The 21,132-nt window shown below is 37.0% G+C and overlaps 1 protein-coding gene across 2 annotated transcripts in view; it reads right to left on the reverse strand.

Annotated features, from left to right (window-relative positions):
* The window catches only part of Cse1 (chromosome segregation 1), a 441,978-nt gene that overhangs the window by 238,004 nt on the left and 182,842 nt on the right, over positions 1–21,132 (reverse strand). For both annotated transcript variants that reach the window (XM_090381796.1, XM_090381797.1), the window contains exons 12-13: positions 12,534–12,643; positions 1,185–1,277 (exon numbers count right to left, since the gene is read on the reverse strand). In XM_090381796.1, coding sequence (XP_090237922.1) covers positions 1,185–1,277; positions 12,534–12,643 — 203 coding nt within the window. The remainder of the gene's footprint in view (positions 1–1,184; positions 1,278–12,533; positions 12,644–21,132) is intronic.

A 21,132-nucleotide genomic window follows, 5' to 3' on the forward strand; every position in this document is an offset into this window, starting at 1 on the left:
GTCGGATGATTACAAGACACTCTATAAACAATATGACAGGAAGAACATCCGTCCTGTAAAGCAACAATCGCACTCTTTCTTCATGGCTTCAACTGCACGTAACTCGCCATCCTGACACAAGGAAGGAATGACTGCAACTCTTGCAGAGCGTGCTTATATAGCTGAAAGTAACAGCTGATGCAATATTACATCATCACCTATGCATGTCAATCTTATATGATGCAATCTGTAAGAAATCTTGCCATATACTTACATTATTCGGCAGACAATTACAATTTTAATGGGGTGATGCCCATTCTTTGAACACCAGTGTATATATAAGGTCACTCTGTCACAAACAAGTCAAGTGGGGTTTACATGAAAAAAATCAGTCATCTGTAATTTGTTCCAGGTGAGCGGTCACAAAAAAAAAATCAAATAAACAGCAAATCTTGATTATAAAAGTTCACTGTTAAACACAAAATAAGATTACTCTTTTCTAATTCTTTTCAGACTGGTTGATAAATATTACTGATAATATGATTAATAAATGAAAGGTACCAAATTTAAGTGGTAGTAATCTCAGGATTTGACTTGCACCACACCAAGATAGTCAAAAATTCTCTGATCTGATACACATGCATGTAGGAAATTTGCCAGAAGGGTTAAAAGATATTTAAAACAACAGCTAAGATACATCTTGAATACTGAGTTTAGAAATCTCATTATAGGAAGAATACAGACCCTTGAAAGGGTTCGAGAAATAGTAACATGATCTGTTGGATGATGTTTTGGGGCAACAAGAAAGACTTGAGTTCTGTAAATTGCAGTCTGAAAACTTTAAATCCATACGCAGACCTAACTGAAGAGATTTTCTCAATCTTTTTAAGACTTTAAAAGGATTGAGAAAATTAAATACTGATGTCATCATTATTCTTTTTCAAACAATATACACAAAAACATAAAATGAAAAAGGATGGCTGCATAAATAGAAGTGTGCAGAAATTTACCTTCAACAAGAGTAATTGTTTGTTGGAATAAACATCCACATTAGTATTATAGAAGTGGGAAGTCTGAATAAATTAAAATAAGGGTTAGTCAAATTACTAGAACAGATAGGCAATTAAATAGATAATTTTTATATATTAATTTACAGGTTTATTTATTTTTATTATTATTATTTTTTTAATAACGAGAATACATACCTTAGAAGTCTGTCCCTTCGCTGCCATTGATGTTACCAAATAGATAGCAGCATCTTTAGATTTCCAGTGGCTAGATGGATCTTTAGTGTAATTCTGTATGGGGGGAAAAGATATTTAAATTAAATCATTTACTTACTTTAACTCAATGATTAATAAAATTTAAGAGATTAATGTTAGAAGCAGAGATTTTGTGAGAAGCTTGTTTAGTTGTGAACACTATGAATAAGACAAGGACTCACGTATTTTACATGCTCTTGCAACTGTACAGCAGAAATTGAAAGAAAGTGTGTCATACAAGAGATGAAATAGTGCAATACCATATTCCTTTAACATTTTCACCTCCTGCGAATTGTAAATTTTAAAAAAGAAACCATTCAATTTTAATGATTTTATGACTGTAAATAAATAATCACCGTATATTATAACATAATTGTTTTCAAGACTGTTTAACATTCCCTGAGAGTATCAAGAACTGAACAAGCTATAGTTTACATAGAAACAATTGAAGATCCTGGTGCAAGATTTTCCTGACACATATCCAACAAAAATTGGTGTCTACACACTTTCCTGTGTCTCATTTAAATGTCTGTTGCAACGCATCACTTACCACAAGATGTTTCTACTGTTCTAACTAAAGGCTAATGACAGACAATTTTTTTTTGTACACTTTCTTCTATGCAGGCCTTCCTGAGTTGTGCTATAATCCAAGGTTGGATGCATCTTGATGATACAATTCTCTTGAATTCACGTCAAGCAGTTGATAGATCTTAAATCTTTGTTCTTTCCAGCAAATCCCAAGTACCACACTAATTAATATTCCAAAGAGGCATATTAAGAGGCATTAGTAGAGGCATATGATGCAAGAGAGCAAGCTTATACAGAATCAGCCAAAAAAAAAAAATCCCATGTCACACAACCATTCACTCTAAATGTTTGCCCAGTTTTTCCTTGAATTTATTTAAGCTGTCAACTTCCACAATGACAAATGGAAGTTTGTTCCAGCAATCAACCCTGCTGGCTAAAGGCAAATTTCCGAACATCAATTCTTCAACTGTCCTTCCTCAATTTGAATTCAGGCCCTCTCAGGTTCGTAATCTGAGCAAGAGGAAGAATCCCATCATGCTCAACACATTCCAAGAACTTATACACCTCAATCAGATTGCCTCGCAGGTGCCTAGTCTCCAGATGCCGCAAGTTGCTGCATTTAATCCTTTTTTGGTAACAGCACCCCTTTGTTCCACTCACCAATCTTCTCTGTACTCAGTTCTACTGTTCTAGCAACTCTAAATCCTTCCTAAAACGAGGCCTCCACACCTGTACGCAGTACTCAAGGCGTGGCCCAATCACTGTCTTATACAAAGGAATAATCACCTCCTTCTCTCTACTAGCTAACTTTCTGTATATCATTGATGAGAACCCCATGACCTGCTCTGGCAGGCTGTCTGCACCAAAACTTCATATCCGACTGCACAATAACCCTCAGGTCTTCATTCTCTATCACCCTGAGCGTAGTACCACACAGTTGGCACATTTCTTTGGGGGGTTATTCTACCCATATGCAGTACTTTGCGGGCGCCTCTGTAGCCAGGTGGGCAGGAGCTACAGTGAGTAGTACACGCCTCTTGATTAGACCGGGGTTCGAGCCCGTGACCACCAAATACGGAGGATGCGGAAAGGTCAGGGAATGACCACCGCATATCCCTGGAGCAATATGGCCTTAGTTGCTAATGCTCCTAAAAACCAAATAACAACAACAACAACAGCAGTACTTTGCATTTGTCAATGTTAAACTTCAGTTGCCACTTCAAGGTCCATCTACCCAACTCTTCTAGATCCTGTTCCCTTAGCATACAACCCTGCCAGCCTTTGTATCATCTGCAAACTTGGACATTAAACCTTCGTCAATATCACTGATAAATATACAAAACAACAATGGAGAACTCCACTAATAACATTAGTCCACGAAAAGCAGTGTCCATTGATTACCACTCTGCCTTCTCCCACTCAAGTACCCTTTTATCCATTTGTAGCAAGTTGCTACAAATGAATAAAAGGATAGTGGATTGGGGGAAGAATGAAACTTGTTATACCAATACTCTTTATAAAAAACAATTAACGAGAGCTTTTTTTTTTTATATATACAGTGTGCCAAGCAGTTTTCCTATTATCCAAGGGAAAAAAATTATACTTTCTCCTTTTAGTGCATATTGCATCTACTAACAAAAATTTAAAGCAATATATCTATCAGAAGCTGTATTATAAAATTTGAACACCCTGTTCGAAATTTATTTATTTTTTCCTCAAATGCAAATGAACTTAGTCATTTTTGACTGACCAAATGTTCTCACTCATATAGATGTTTTTAATTATTTATTCTGGTTAGTTCCAGAATAAAACTGTGCAGTAAAAATCAAACAGTAGCAAACTTTTATTATAGATGGTAAGTAGTTCAAAGGGCTGTTCAATAAAGAATGATCATAATTTTTTTTTTCTGCATAACATACCTTTGTTAATCATCCATATTTTGATGGTTCTTTTCAAAGTAGTCTGCATTTGATGAAATGCTCTTACTCCAATGTTCTGCCATTCTTCAAAAACATTGTGGAAGCCATTTTTGACATGCATTTGAGAACTGCCTCTGATGTCTTTATAACTTCTGACAACTGAAAACGTTTTACTTGCAGCTCCTTCTTTAACTTTGGAAATAATAATAATATTAAAAAATTGCAGGGTGCAAGGTCAGGGCTGTAGGATAGATGAGGAACATATCGATAATATGAGCAATGTGAGGGCTCACATTGTTGTGATGCAGCATCCATCCACCCGTGTGCAGTTGTGGTCATTTGCGATGAATGTGATCCCACAAAGCTTCCGTAGTAAGGTCCAGTAACAGTCACATGACATAACATGTGCTGGTAAACCATTCCTTGAATGTAAAAAAAAAAGAGAGAGAGAGATGATCATAACCTTTCCTGCAGAAGCCACAACTTTGTGTTTTTTGATGCTGGCAATGGACAAACTTCCAGTTTTGTTGTTTACTCTCTGGGTTGAAATGATGAAGCCATGTCTCTTACCACCTTGGGCAGAACCTCACTATCTTCAGTAACTATTCATTGAAGCTCCTGACAAACCTCTATGTGAACTTGCTGCTGCCCAGGTGTGAGTAGTCTTAGAACCCAGTGTGCACAAACACATGTCATATACAAGTGGTCATGGAGAATACAGTGCGTGCTTCCTACTGATATTCTTGACTTCTCTGTGCCGGTTGCCTTACTATTATATGATGATCTTCTCTCACAATTACAGAAGCAGTGGTTTCTGTGGCAACAGAAGTTGTTGGAGCTCCAGGACCATCGAATTTTGTGATTGAATCATGTCCATCTTTAAACATACTAATCCACTTATGAGCTGTGCAATATGGAAGCTTAGATTCACCATAAGCCTCTTTTGACATTTCATATGCTTCAGCTGATGTTTTCTTCAGAAGGAAATGAAATCTGAAAGCAGCATACTGTTCTTCACATGTCACATGTCATGTACATTGTTACATAGGGTATCAGCATTAGTAGAGGTTGGTATAATAAAATGTACTGTAAAAAGAGACATTATAACTGCCTTGTATTTCTATGAATGATCTAGAAATAGGATGATTATGAAATCTTCTTCCACTTAAAGTCTGTCAAATGCAAGGAAGCAAGCTTATGCAACATCAGCCAAAAAAAAACAAAAAAAAAAAAACTGCTCCCATTTCACCCCTCCGTTCGTTTCAAATACCTGTCCAGCTCAGCCTTAAATTTATTTATGCTATCAACTTCCACAACAAAAGATGGAAGTCTGTTCCGACACTCAACTACCCACTGGCTAAAGGCAAACTTCCGCACATCTATCCTACAACTGTCTTTCCTCAATTTGAATTTATGCCTTCTCAGGTGATTATTCTGAGCAAGAGGAAAAGTCCCATGAACAATGGGCATGCTTAAACCATTCAAGGCTTTATACACCTCAATCAGATTTCCTCGCAGGTGCCTAGTCTCCAGACACTGTAATCTGCAAAACTTAAGCCTTTCTTTGCAAGAGCAACCCTTAGTTCCATTCATCTTGTTGCACTTCTCTGCACTCGTTCCAACAGCTCTACATCCTTCTTAAAATGAGGCCTCCAGACCTATATACAGTACTCAAGGTGTGGCCTGACCATTGCTTTATACAAGGGGATAATCACCTCCTCATTCCTGCTAGAAAAACTCCTGTATATCATTGACAGAAGCTGAACATGCATAAACTTGACTGACCACCGAGGTCACACCGTGCATACGAGTCAACTATGCAGTTGCTGTGTGGTGCAGCTTGGTTTGGTATTAAATTCTGCAGCTCATCTAGAAATAGCAAGCAGCACAGTTCATGAAAAATTATGATCATTCTTTATGAACAGCCCTCATACATCTGTCCATAAAAAGGTTTGTCAAACCATCCGAAATTTCATTAAAAATGGATCAATAAGAAATCTGGAAATTATTTATTTTTTTAATTTGTCTATGCACCTAAAATCTTAACTACAGTGAATGGATTTTCATAAAATTTTATATTTACATTGTTTTACAAAGATTTGTCAAACCCTCCCAAATTTCATAAAAATTGGATCAACAGAAATTGCAATTATTATTTCTCTGTCTCTCTAACTGCATGTAATAACTTGAGTCCCAGTGGATGAATTTTTATCAAATTTTATATTTCACTCTATTAGAACAATTTGTTCAGCCTGCCAAAATTTCATTCAAACTGGACCAATAGAAAGCCAAATTCATATATGATAGCTAAAGCACAGGATATTATGTTTGTTGCAAAGTGCTGGTAAGAGGACTGAATGGGCAATGTGATGGATAAGCAGAAACACAATGTTCTTCATTCATGCATAATTATTACCATTTGCTAATGTGCCTGAAATGTAACTACATTAACTAACTTTTTAATGTTTATTGATGTAGTTATTTCAAGTTTGATAATGACAGAAAGGAGCACAATGGTCAAGTATAGTTATCAGAGTCTAGATAAACTGAGCTGATGGGCTGTACAATGGCAACTGAGGCTTAACAATGACAAATGTAGGGTACTGCATTTGAGTTACAGTAATCCCAAAATAGCGTACATTTGGGTTGTATCAAACACCAAGTAGCAGAGAATGAAAAAGATCTGAACCGTGTGATATGACATTCTCTCTGCAGTGCAAAAAAGCTGCTAGAACAATGTATGATGTTCTGTATATGATATACAAGAACTTTTGTTAGTAGCAGCAAAGAGGTGATTATTCCACTGCATAAGGCAATGGTTAGAAGCCACATCTGGAGTACTGTATACAGCTTTGGAAAAATCATTTTAGAAATGGCACAGATATGTAGAAATGGCACAGATATGTTTGAAGGGGTGTAGGTACAAGCAGCAAGATGATTTGTTCAGGACATGAAAAGATATTCTTACTGAAAAAGACTGGGTTTCTGTAGATATCCTAATTGAAGGGTAAGCTTTAAAAGGGCTAAGTAAACTGAATTCTGATGGCATCTTTACTCTATCTAAGATTAAATAAACAAGAAGCATAAATTTAAATTGGAAAAAGATTCTGCAGAAATAATGTGTGGAAATTTGCATTCAGACAGTGTAATCAAATTGATAGAATAAATTTCCACATAGTGTTATGGAGGTGGGTAGTTTGAATAAATTTAAGGAAGGTTTGGACAAATTACTGAAAGTAATGGACAAATTAAGTTTTTCTTTTTTTGATAGTTCTGTATGCCTTGCTTTCTTACATATATTGCCAATTCAAATACTACAGCCTTATACAAAAAATAATAATAATAAAATGAGCTGCTTTACACAAGATGCCAGCAAATCTTATTCAAAATAGAAGGAGCCTGCCAAGAGTTTGGACACTGCATATAATCAGTGTCTGGGGTAATTTCTTGAATGGAACCCAATTTAAATTTCCTGTCATTATGGTGCAAAAGATCAGAGCCAGTTTTTATATTTGCCCATGTTAATATATATATATATAAAAAAGTAAAGCAAATTAGAATGATAATTAAAAAATAAAAACAATGCCAGTAGCATGCAAGACAGAAGAGCGAAAATAGTCAAAATTAAACATAACGATCAAACCAACAGTGAGGGAAGAGAAGGGTAACAAGAGCAAAAATATTGCAGCAGAAACTCTCTAAGATAATTTAGAAATTCTAAATACAAAGATAATAATTGATTAAATTTTAAAAGCCAATTAAATACAAATTTAACAGCACCCCCTCTGACGGGCATAAGTCCAAATTTATGTGAAATATCATCAGCAGAGAAATAAACCAACTACAATAAAATAAAACAAAAATAAACCAAAAAATAGACTGACCATTACACCCCATCTCAACAGAGGACCACAAGGCCAATAATGGTCAGCGAATCGCTACATTTCTATTGCTAGACAAATCGCTGCAAAGGCAAGTCGATCGAATCAGAAATTTTCTGATTTCTGATCAGGAAACAGTATGTCGATCGAAAGATCAGATTCTGATCTTTCGATCCGGGATCTGATCTACTATCCGGGCATGTCAGATCGCATTGCAAGGATGCTTCGCGACTTTCAGACACACGCTGTGTGCAGCTTCCGGGCCGGAGGTTGCACACAGTAGTGTCACAGGTCAAAGACCCCATTACTAGGGATTCTAGTAGTGGGGTCGTATATGAGATCACATGCCCGGATTGTGGGGAATGTTACGTGGGGTAGACAAGACGGCGTCTCAAGGACCGTCTGGGGGAACATTCACGAGCAATACGGACCGCAGAGCTCAATAAATCTGCCATTGCCGAGCACTATTGGGAAAAACAACACTAGATCCCCCCCGACAACGCTGTCATCCTTGACTGGGCGCATAGATTCTGGGACCGCAAGTGGCTGGAAAGTCTGTGGATTGGATCCTCTGGTAACAATAGTATAAACAGAGACAGGGGAGTTAGGCTTCACCCCCTTTTTGAGGCGGTGGTTTTGACAAGAGATAAACGTTTTAATTTTCCATGTGTCCAGACCACTTCCGGTTCTAGTACAAGTGAAAGGAATGCTGAGTATGCGCCTGGTCATCCACGTGTGCCGTGAACCTGGTATTTAAGGATGTGTCGTCTAAGTCTCACTATTACTGAGGAAGGAGGAAGACACCTCCGAAAGCTCTAGTAGTGTTTTTTATTGTCTTTTTATCGCTTTTATATTTATATTTTAATGAATTTTAACTTTTTTACTTTTGTTATAGTTTAGTTTTTTGTAAATAATTAAAAGTTTTTTGCAAATATTATTTTACAGTCTTTTCCATCATTTTATTTTATTTTATTTCATTATTCAATCAGTCATAAACGGTTGGTGTGTGTGTTTAAAATAGGTGGCTTGGATGGATAGCATTCAGGAAATATAGTCACATACCGAAGAGCAATATCCCAGTTTGTCTGAAACGTAAAATAATGAACCAATGTATACTCCCCACCATGACTTATGGAAGTGAAACTTGGGCACTCACCAAAAGAATGGAAGAGAAGCTGAGAACTACACAGCGAAGAATGGAACGAATTATATTGGGAATCAGACTGTTAAATAAGAAGAGAAACACATGGATTAGGCAGCAAATTCAAGTAAAGGACATTCTTATCAAAACTAAAGAACTAAAATGGTCTTGGGCATGACACATAGCTCGAAGACATGATGACAGATGGACTAAGAAAATAATAGAAAGGTACCCAAGAGGAGCTAGAAGAAAACCTGGAAGACAAAGGCGGAGATTGATAGATGAAATTCATGAGTTTTTGGGTAGTAAATGGATGACCAGTGCTCAAAACAGAAGGAACTGGAAGGTGCTGGAGAGGCCTTCATCCTGCAGTGGATTGAAAATGGCTGATGATGTGTTGGAAATAAAGATGCTCCTGATGCACAGTGTGTCATATGTAATAAAATATTAGAAAACAGTTCTTTGGCTCCCGCTAAACTTCTGTTTCGTAAATGTTCCGCGAATATGTTGTGAGATGAAAATTGTTCCGTGACTAAAAAAAATTTGGGAAACGCTGTCCTAGAGAGTTACCAATAGGTTTGGTCCAGTGTACTAACTAGCGGACGGCCTGCAAACGCCGCTTTAAAGCTGTACCCTTGAAATGTAAGGAAGACTGGATCTTGCCATGATGTCCATCATAACCTCAAAAGTCATCAGACATACTGCATGATGGAAGAGATGGGGAAGGGTTGACCAGAACTTAGCTCTTGCAACTAAACATGGGTTCCACCACTTCAAGCCTCAAATAAGCAAAGTGGTGGTATTGCACCAATTGATGAGAGTCATCTATCACCTAATATTGCCTGGTAACACAGAGGGGCAGCATTCCTCCATGTGGTGTGGGTGCTACACACACCTTGATCACTGCTTACGTTGGGTCACACCTGGGTGATCATCCACAGTGTGCTTATGCTTGGGGGTTATACCCAGGATTACTAACAGTCCCACCATTGTGAAGGTGCAAGCACAGGATTTGGCTGTCACAGACCATCCCAGACTTCGCCAAAATTGGGTCTACTTGACTTGAGTGTCACCTGAATATCAGTTCCATCAGCGTTTTAGACTCCCAGGTAGCAAGTACAGCTTATCTGGCATATCTGAGAGAATGTCTGTGACAACCTCAAGGACATTAATGTAAATACAGGCATTCATACAGAGGAGAATGATAACCAGATTATAAATATGAAAAAGCTGTTGTCTAGGTACCCATGGGTAGGATTTAATAAAGCTGTTGTGAGAATGAAAGATGAGTTTGATATAAAGGAGCATCTATAGATCTCTATATGACTGAACCAGTGCAACAAGCTGAGTTCCAATGAGAGATGTAAGATTAAAAGGAGAGGATTTTTTGGAGAAAGAAATATGGGCACACTTACCAGGATTAGTATGAAGACCAAAAAAGGCTAAAATAATTATAAACCCAGCAATAGCATTAATATGTGAACTGGCTTGTTGTATCCCCTTGGGTGAATAGGAAATAGCACAGATTAGAATATTATCAGCATAGGTGATGAGGGACACTTGCATAAGTGGTGGAATTGAAGTGGAAAAGAGAAGGGCAGAAAGGGTGCCACCTTGAAAATTCTAGCAAGTGCTTTGAAATGTTACAGTAAAACATTTGAAATGATTCTTTTTTATTTATATAAAAAAAGGAATCATTTCATTCCTTTTTTTTTTTTTATTAAAAAAGGAATGAAATGATGAGAGAGAGAGAGAGAGAGAGAGAGAGAGAGAGAGAGAGAGAGAGAGAGAGAGAGAGAGAGAGAGAGAGAGAGAGAGAGAGAGGCTAATTACCTTGTATTATAAAATTTTTCCAATAGCTAAACAAGCACTGATGAGTGAAGTGTCAAATGAAGTGGATAAGTCAAGGTAAACAAGGTCAAGTTGATTCTCGTGGTTTATGGCAGCATATACAAGAAAAGTAGCTTACAGAAGATTAGTGATACAATTTTAAAAACTTTGAAACAATTTTAGCAGTGAGAAGGATAGGGCAGGAGATCAATAGTCTTTTAATGGTTTAAGATTAGGGAAAGATAGAGCAATCATTCTACAATGAAGGGAAAATTTTTTCAGTTAAACAACTGTTAAATAGATAACCTGAAAATGTAGAAAATTTTGCATCAAAGTTGGGGATATTATCAGAAACTTATTGGAAATTTTCCTTTTATTTTTTCAAGAGAGGGAGACAAAAAGTTGCACTGGTATGAGTATACAGATAACAGTTATAGTCAAGCTTTTTGTTTTGCCTTAAAACACTTTTGCTTCTAAGAAAAGAAACTAATCAGTTCCTCATCCAACCAGCACTCAAAAACTACTATGTAATGTAAATCACCCTGGAGGTAGAAGTAAAATTGGATGCAAACCACTTTGAAAGTACAGCAAATGAAGTCTAGAGGGTAAAAAGCAAGCATATGCCAAGAAAAAATATTAAGAAATTCCAACGCTAAAGAAATATTCAGTAATTTCGGAGAAAAAGGAAAGTTTTTTTTATAGTAGAAAGGTATGTTATTCATGATTTGAGACCAAAAGGAGCTGCGAATTTTTAAATCATCGAAGACCAGGGAAATGGGAAGGTGGGCAAAGATAGATTGCTTGCTGTAGAAGGAAAAATTGATATTTCTGACTAACAGACCAGGTCTTCTCCACACAACAAAAAAATCGAAAACTTACATTACAGTAAAAAATAAATAATAAATAAATAAATTGGTTTTTAATTATTTATTTTTTACTCTAATATAAGTTTTCGATTTTTTCGTTTTAATTTCTGGAGAGTATCATACGGAAGTGTTCTATGTACTATATTGAGGTAAACTCCTCTTATTATTTTACAAATATTAAGTTATAGAATTTATAACATTACCAGGAAAACAATGACGGAAGTACCCTCACTTAGCCAAGGTGTTGTTAAATCAACAGATATGGAAGTTCAAGGAAAATAGAAGAGTTAAGACCCGATAGTTTGTTCTACAAGCTATGGATATTCTAACCAAAGAATTATGTCAGGGAAGTCAATGCAGTTGATCATAATTATAGAAACAAAAAGAAATCTATAACCTCTGAATGGTCAGTGGATACAGCTTTGAGTGGACAGCCAAGAGTGACAAAATACAATGGCAGGTATTGGAAAAGATCTGGAGTTAGAACTGACAAGCAAAAAGTCTATAGAGTACCTCTACAAGAAAATGCTGGATGAGTCCTCCTTCTGAATCCTGCTCTTGTACTTCTACAATTCATGGGCTTTTAATCTAATGTAAAGTTTACAAGGTGAGAGAAACGGCAATGGCAGAAATGGAATTTGTTGGAAGATTGAAAATCAAGGGAATTGTCTAGCATGTGATAACATTGTGAAAAGAAAGAGAAAATAAACCAAACAATTGAATAATAACCAGTATAACACTGTAATGTTATAAATACAAAATATTATACATAAAAGTAGGGGGTGTTTTTTTTTTTTTTTTTTTTAAGAAGCATTAGCAACTAAGGCCATATTGCTCCGGGATATGCAGTGGTCATTCCCTGACCTTTCCGTATCCTCCGTATTTGGTGGTGACAGGCTCGAATCCCGGTCTAATCAAGAAGCATGTGCTACGCACTGCTGCTCCTTCCCACCTGGCTACGGAGACGCCCACATAAAAGTAAAAAATAATAATAAATATATATGAAAATTGGAAGGTGACGCGAATACGGTAAAAAAATGACACCACCTATAGATTAGTTAACCAAGCATGCTTTGTATAAACAATTAAATATAAAAAACAAATCCAGCTAACCAGTATATAATTACCTGCAACATAGCATGAACATATTGAGAAAAGACTTCAGTTATTTTAGATTCAAAAAATCTTGCTAATGCTTTTACTAGATCACAAGCAGCTCTTCTTCTGGTATCAACGTCTGAAATGGGGAAAAAAAAAAAAAAGATAATCTGACAAGACAAAGTAAAGGATTCCTAAGCATGGTGACCTACTGATCAAATGTCCCTAGGTTTCTCTTAAACCTTATCTAAATTATCTTTCAAATTACTCAATATCAGTATATCTTTAGTAATTTGAAAGATAACTTAGCAGTAACAGTACAAATGAACTGTAGAATATCATTCCTTCTTTTTGATATTGTTTTACTTTCTTACATCGATTAGGAATAAATCAAAGTTAGAAAGATTAAGTGTGTTGAACAGTTCTCTACTTAGTTATTTATAAAACAGCAAGTTCAGTAACAAATGGAAAAAAGGTGAAAAGCATAAATAAATTAAGCTGTTCCACTGTTATTTGGATTCCTTTAAATTAATGGATAAATTGAAATCTTGGTTTCTATATTTAACAGTCACTTAACATTTTGGAAATAACCACGAGAAGTTAACATAATAGTATTATGTACTGTAAATCAGCAAAATAACTTATGCAACGATCTGGCACAGAGTTCATCAACTTCTAGATATACGGTTGCCCAATTTCATGGTACCACACCCTTACAATGCTCTCCTGTGGCTGAATCTTACTTGTTGGCTTCTTCTTGGGCAATTTTAGACGATATTATGTACCAGCAATTTTTAATAGGGTTCAAATCTGTACTGTTGCTGTAATGCCAGTCCAACGTTGTAATGCCAGCAATTCTGAGGTATGACTGTACTTAAGAGAGAAAAACGAGGAAAAACATTGGTATTAAGTATGTTTTAAGCCTTGTGAGACAAGAAGACAAACTCATCATTAAATCTAAATAGCATAAAACTTACCAGTTTTGCTGTGTGGCAAGGTGCTGAAGTCCTGTTGAAAATGCAGTTTTGGACGTCTGTGTGGTGATCCTTAATAATGGGTTTCAGGCACTCCTCCAAGGTAGCAGTGTAGGTTTCTGCATATACTGTTCCATTAATAAACTTAATTCGCCCCACTCCTTTGCTTGTTATGTATCCCCAGACCATTTGACTGGCAGGCAACTTTACAGTCAGTGTTATGCCTCCGATTTTCATCTTTTGACATATTGCTTCCCATCCGAGCCATGCAGGTTGAACTTCAATTTGTCAGAAAATATGATGGTATTTTCCACTGCTCCCACTGCTCTTTTGTCCATGAAACATGCGCTTTAGCTCAAGCAAATTGCTTCTTCCTTGTTTGTTGGGTCAACAAAGGCTTCTTCTTGGGCCGATAGGCATGCAGACCACATTCCGAAAGCCGTCTTTGGATAGTTCATGCACTTGTTTCAACACCAGATGCCATCTCAAACACCAGTTTTAGATTAGGAACACTAGCATGGCAATACGAAAACATAAGCCATTTCAAATATTGATCTTGGGAAGGTGTAGTAATTCTCTTACAGCCTGATTCAGGTCTTCTCTTCACATCACTGGTTTCACGCTTTAATTTCAGCACCTGGGATACTGTATACAGCCTATTTTATCAACAATAGCACACGTAGAAAGCCCTTCCTGGGACAGAGCAACAGCTACGCTTTTTTCTTGGCATCAACTGAACAAATGGAGTCACGTTTACCCTCCGCAAAACAGGATACTAATGAGTGTGTATACTCTTCCAACGTCGTATTTATAGAAACAGCTAATGCAATACCTTTGCTTTGCGACAAACAAAATGACTGTATGACTGTAATCAAATAATATCTTACATGTTTCACTACAAATGTTACTTTTTTTTTTAGGTGATGCAGTTTTTTGTCCTCCACTGTAATCTTATTTAACTATCTAGCAAGCATGAAAAAAAAAAAAAAAAAAAAAACATACAAGAGCAGGGTGCACAGTAGTCTTTACTTCACCAATCACTTTTTGGAGAGAAAAGGCAAGAAAAGTTATACATCAGGAATGGTCAACCCATAGCATGCATATCACTGGTCACCGACCCAGCACACCTCACTGTGTGTGTGTGTGTGTGTGTGTGTGTGTGTGTGTGTGTGTGTGTGTGTGTGTGTGTGTGTGTGTGTGTGTGTGTGTGTGTGTGTGTGATGGGCTTATTGGCCAATTTGAAAAATCAGGAATGAAGCTAAACACATGAACTGTTGAGTCAGTTTGGTGTGACATAAGCACTGCAAAAGCAAAAATAAGAGTAGGAGTGTGTTATAGGCATAATGACTCGAAAGAGTACAATGAACAAGTGTACAGAGAAATAGTGGGCTAGTAAATCAGAATGTCTTATAATGGGGGATTTTAACTTTCCAGCTATTGACTGGAACTTGTGGATTGGTCACTCGCACACTAGTAAGACTTTTGTGGATTTAATCGATGATTGTTTTCTACAGCAGCATGTTCAAGAGGCAACCAGAGAGGATAATACTCTTGATCTGGTTATCAGCAGTGATCATTCATGTATTAAGAATTTACAGATAAAGGAATCACTAGGTGGCAGTGATCACAGTGTACTGATGTCGGATTTACTTAAAGATATAATTACCATCAAGGGTAACGGAAAGGGTTTTTGCTTCCGTAAAGGTGACTACAGTGGTCTCAGACAGTTTTTAAATTCTGTATAGTGGGATCAACTGATGATGTTACCAACAGCAAATTTAAGTGGAAAGCATTCAAGGAATTAATTGTAGAATCTGTTAAAAGTTTCATATCTATTAAGAAATATTGTTCAAAGTTTAGGCCTAAATGGTTGTCAAATGAACTAATGAGACTTGTGGCAGAGAAGAAAAATGCATGGGATGCATATAAATTATCAGGCAACACAGAAGCCTATGGCAGATATAAGCTAGTCTGTAATCAAGTCACAAAGGAGGTTAGGCAGGAGAAGACAGATTACGAGAAATTTTTGGCAAAGGATGCTAAGAAAAACAGCAAGGATTTCTTTACTTATATAAACTCTAAAAGGAAGGGGACGAATCTGATTGGTCCACTTGATATCGATGGTTCGACTGTTAATGATCCAGCTCAGACAGCAAACAAACTGAATGAGTATTTTGCATCTACATTCACACCTGAGGAGTTATTAAGGTTTGAAAATGACAGAAGGTTATCAAATTGTAGCAGTGTGCTTAATGATTTTGTAATAACTGAGAGGAAAGTGGAGGAGAGATTGTTGAAGTTAAACATAAGAAAGGCACCTGGGGTGGATGGGATCTATCCAGTTATATTAGAGGCAGTGGCAAAGGAAGTAAGCAAACTCTTAGCCATAATTATGAGAGCATCCTTGGACTGAGGGGAGGTCCCCATGGACTGGAGATGTGCAAATGTATCCCCAATTCACAGGGGGGGGGGATAGAAGAGTGACACGAGTAATTACAGACCAGTTAGTTTAACTTCTGTTCCGGGTAAAATAATGGAGTCACTGGTTAAAGATGCATTGCAGGATCATCTAAACAAGACTGCAGCAATAATTCAGACACAGCATGGGTTTGTTAAGGGAAAGTCTTGTCTGACAAATTTGATAGGATATTATGATGTGGTTACAAAGGAACTGGATGCAAAAAATAATTTTGATATCATATATTTGGATTTCAGGAAAGCTTCTGACACTGTTGCGCATGGACGACTATTGTACAAATTGGAGCAGAATGGTATTAAGGGTAAGTTGCTACAATGGATAAAAGGATGGTTGAGTGGGAGAAGACAGAGGGTGGTAATTAATGGGTGCTGCTCTTTGTGGACTAATGTTATTAGTGGAGTCCCACAAGGTTCGGTGTTGGGTCTTCTGTTTTGTATATTTATCAATGATATTGATGAAGGTATATCAGGCTTAGTGTTGAAGTCTGCAGATGATACAAAAGTTGGAGGGTTGTTAATGACAGTAATGGCAGTGTGCTACTGCAACAGGATCTAGATAATTTGGGCAGATGGGCTAAGAAGGGGCAACTGAAGTTTAACCTTGACAAATGCAAAGTACTGCATATAGGTAGAAGTAACCCCAGAGAAATGTACCAACTGTGTGGTACTACACTTAAGGTGGTAGAAAATGAAAAAGACCTGGGAGTAATTGTGCAGTCAGATATGAAGTTTTCTGAGCAATGCAGACAGGCTGCCAGGGCAGGTCATGGGGTTTTGTCAATGATGTATAGGAATTTTGCTAGCATGGAAAAGGAGGTGATTGTCCCTCTGTATAAGGCAATGGTCAGGTCAAGCTTGAGTACTGCGTACAGGTCTGGAGGCCTCATTTTAGGAAGGACGTAGATTTGCTTGAGCGTGTACAGAGAAGGGCAACAAGACTGGTGTGGGGAATGAAGGGATTCTCTTACCAAGAGAGGTTTAAGTTCTGCAAAATTGCAGCAGCTGGAGACTATGCACCTGCGAGGTGATCTGATTGAGGCGTATAAGGCTGTTGTTGTTATTTGGTTTTTAGAAGCATTAGCAACTAGGGCCATATTGCTCCGGGGATATGTGGTGGTCGTTCCCTGAACTTTCCGCATCCTCCATATTTGGTGTACACGGGCTTGAACCCCGGTGTAATCAAGAAGCGTGTGTTACGCACTGCTGCTCCTGCCCACCTGGCTAGGGAGGCACCGCGTATAAGGCCTTGAATGGGTTGAGCTCTCTGAATTCTGATGGGATTCTTCCACTTGTTCAGATTACAAACCTAGGGGGGGGGCATAAATTCAAATTTAGGAAAGACAGATGTGCAGAAATTTGCCTTTAGTCAGCGGGTGCTTAATTGCTGGAACAAACCTCCATCTGTCGTGGAAGTTGATAGGTTAAATAAATTTAAGGAGGAACTAGACAAACATTTAGAGGGATTTGTTTTGTAATTTTTTTTTTTTTTTTTTGACTGATGCTGCATATGCTCATATACTTGCTTTCTTGCATCACATGCCACTGCTACTACTACGTACAGCAGACCTTTCCAAATTGAGCATGGTGTCGCATTATGTGCCAAAGAGTGTCACCAAATTTCTGCACTTTTCACTCAGATTTCCTATCCTTGCATATAACTGAGTGATTAAAATACAATTGTTGATTAATACCTAAAAACTTTACATTTATTTCTTCATACTTGGAGGTTGTAAGCTGTGAACACTCTTTGCAAGCTGACAGACTTATCGATTTCAAATTGCCTTTGTTAAGCTTGCAACTTGTAGCACATACCCCTCACTTTCTTACTTTTGTTTATGTGTTTGCCGGGAAACAAAGTTGGGTACGATTGCATTTTTTTTTTTTTCAAAAGAAAACCCCAAGCACAAGAGGTATTAGAACCTACCGTACTTAGTACCATGTACAGGTTGAAGTTTTAGCAGAAGATATTTGTTGACATTAGACTTGAATTTCTGTAGATTGCAATTTTCAGGAAATATACGAAAATTAATTGTTGTTCCAAAAAAAATGGAAGTTGAAGGAAAAAATAAGGAAAAAGAAAACTTAGTTCTGTGAGTTTTAAGTTGGACACTAAAAGGATGCTGATCAGTTGCAGCAAGTATTCAGACCGATTTGGAAGAGAGAGAGAGTAGGAATTATAGAAGCCAATTCAGAAGAACAGTGCCCATGGAAGTATCTATAGAAAAGGCATTCAGCAGAAACTGAACATCTATGAGACAGCGAATAGAGGGACTTCATTTGAAATGGAATCGAGATGCCTGAGAAAGGTTTTGGGAACACTGTCCCAGATATGGAAACAATATTCTATGGTACAGCGGATGTGATTTGTACAGAGAGAACAGTTGTTTGGAAGAAAAGTAAGACCGAGACAGAAAGAGAAAACCCAGCTTTTTAGATGTAGAGGAAGCAATATTTTTGATGTGCTTATGCCAAGAGAAATTAGAAGTCAGGGTAATCCCAAGAGAGATAAGTGAAGATATGTCTAAAAACAAGAGTGTCACTGAAGATAAGCATATGAGCAGAAAAATCTCCTTTTTTTTTAGAAATATACGACAGAAATGAGTTTTAGAAAGATTGAAATCGACTAAGTTATCTTAGCCCCACTGGAGAATTACAGAGGATCCCTGTTATCCGAGGGTAATTGGTTCCAGAAAATTCCACTTAAAACGGGGACCTATTTTCATAATGTTTATTATTTAAATAAATATAACTAAATACAACTAGGCATAATATTTTAAGATTCTATATCTATATAATATCGGTATAAATACACCATAGACAACTCAAAGAAAAACTATGATAGTAGTGTGAAAAGCATCATTTCATCTGTATCTCATATTGTGCTCATCCTTCACAACGAGTTGCCCATGTATTGCACTACCTCGAATAAGTAATGCTTCACTAATAGGGAAGATTATTGTTACTTATTCTTGGTGGGTGCCACCACCCAGACAGCACCGTTTCAAAGCCAGTTGACTTTTCATCAGTGGGTGGGCAGGTACTCTGGTATTGCAAGTGAAGCGTTACTTATTTGAGGTAGTGCAATACATGGGCAACTCACTGTGAAGGATGAGTAGATATGGTATATTTACACCAATATTATATAGTAATGTTTATCATATACTTGTACATAGTAAAAAATGGACGAATGAACTCAAAAATGAGAAAATTCTTTTATTAGACATTTTTTCATTATAATATGTTACACAATGTAAGGTTAAGTAAAGTTTATTGAAGTTACACTATTTTTCAGTTATACGAATAAAGAATGAAACCAGAGTTGCTCATGTTTTTTTTTTTTTTTTTTTTTTTTTGTCGTATTTTTCAGATAAAATTGTGTTGTAGCATTTAGTTATGTCTTTAACTTTGCGCTTAACATTTATTGCACAATTGTGAAGAAGATCGTTCTCACAAAAAATATTCAAGTGCTTGGTCAATTTTCTCAAGGAAAAAAGCTTTAATTCTTCAATTTTCAAATCGTTGTAACTGTGGGGACTCGGATACTGGGGACCCCCTATACCCAGGAATCAACATTTAAGGAATGTTACTGGTGGTGGATATTCGAAAGGGCATTTGTTTGAGCATGGCAAGGTTTCTCAGAAACTAGAAGGTGGACTGCAACGTTCTATCATCAGCAAAACTATGGATGGGATTTCTGGTCAATGGAAGGCCATTAATATACAAGGGGAAAAGAGTGGAAGAAAGAAATGAACCTTGGGGAACACCTGAATTAGTGGAGAAGTTAGAACATAGCGCATCATCTATCACCACCCACAGTGAGTGGTCAGAGAGAAAACCGGATACCCAATTATGAAAAATAGTAGGCAAACCATAAGATGGATGCTTATTTAGAAGAACTTTATGACAACACAATCAAAAGCCATTGAAATGTCAAGAGCAAGCTTGAGTTTCACTAAACTTTTCCAGTGAATTTGTCCACATATGGGTAACATAAGTCAATAAATCATCAATGGATCAACCTGATGGAATCCATACTGGTGATCTTGATCAGATGGAAGGTTGTTTTTAGACATTTTAAGGGCTGGTGATTAATAGATTTCTCCATTATTTTAGAAAGAGTAAAAGTAAGTGCAATGGGATAATGTTTGAATGGGAGGGATTTGTCACCCTTTTTAGAAACTGGCTGGATATGAGCAAATTTCAAAGCTGAAGAGGAAACACTTGAAGAATAAAAAAGTGAAAAAGGCCATACAGAACAGAAGATCAAGAGCAGAGGTTTTGAGAACGGGTGGAAAAATACAGTAAGTAGAAATGATGCCTGGGTAGTAGAAATAATGCAAGTGCAGTAACCATGCATAAATGAATCTTTCATAGTTTGGACTGATTAATAACTGCTTTACAATTGTTGTGAGCTTTGATGTAGGCAGAAAATGAACCTGGAGATTTGGCTACAAGCTAATTACGATATGCAACATTCTTCTTTTGAATAGCCCTAGCATATTTATTGGAAAACAAAGGTTTAGATAAAGGATGATATTTTAAGGTGGAGTGTGGAATAAAGAAGTCCATCCCTACAATAATAATTTCACTGACATAACCCGAGCAAATGTTGATATCAGGTTTGAAACAGTAATTCCACCAAGGAAAAGAATTCTTGCAGATCATCCAATTTTGCATTCTTGTATTGCCAAACAACATGAAGTTGAGAATAGCCATGAGAGGACTGCATTGGAGAAGAGACCATCACCAAGTCTGAGGCGTCTAGAGCACCACTAATCTCAACCATGTACTTTGAAGGGTCTTTTATGGGAAAAAGATCAGTCGTGTTTGCTGTGTAGTTAGCATTGTCTGGTATTCTGGTATTCAATTACTAATGATTTTGCACAAATTAACAATTTGAGCAACAAATGAATGTTTTTCATTATAAGCACCTAGATAAATTCTGTTAGTGAAAATATTTGGTGCTGCCAGGCAGAGTTCAGTGGGAGAGGATATTGATTTTGGTATGTCCTGGATCTGTCCTTAGGTGGCATACAATGCCCTTCCAACACAATATGTAGCATGCTACAAGATAAGAATGGCCACCCTTAGTATACTCTATCAGCAAGTCGGAAACAAATTTGACATCAAAAGGTAAACAACAGTAAAAACAATCAGCAATATAGCAGAACAGAGA

Source organism: Mastigoproctus giganteus, chromosome 9 (assembly GCF_048544385.1).
Source record: "Mastigoproctus giganteus isolate SK-2022 chromosome 9, ASM4854438v1, whole genome shotgun sequence".
Classification (NCBI taxonomy): domain Eukaryota; kingdom Metazoa; phylum Arthropoda; class Arachnida; order Uropygi; family Thelyphonidae; genus Mastigoproctus; species Mastigoproctus giganteus.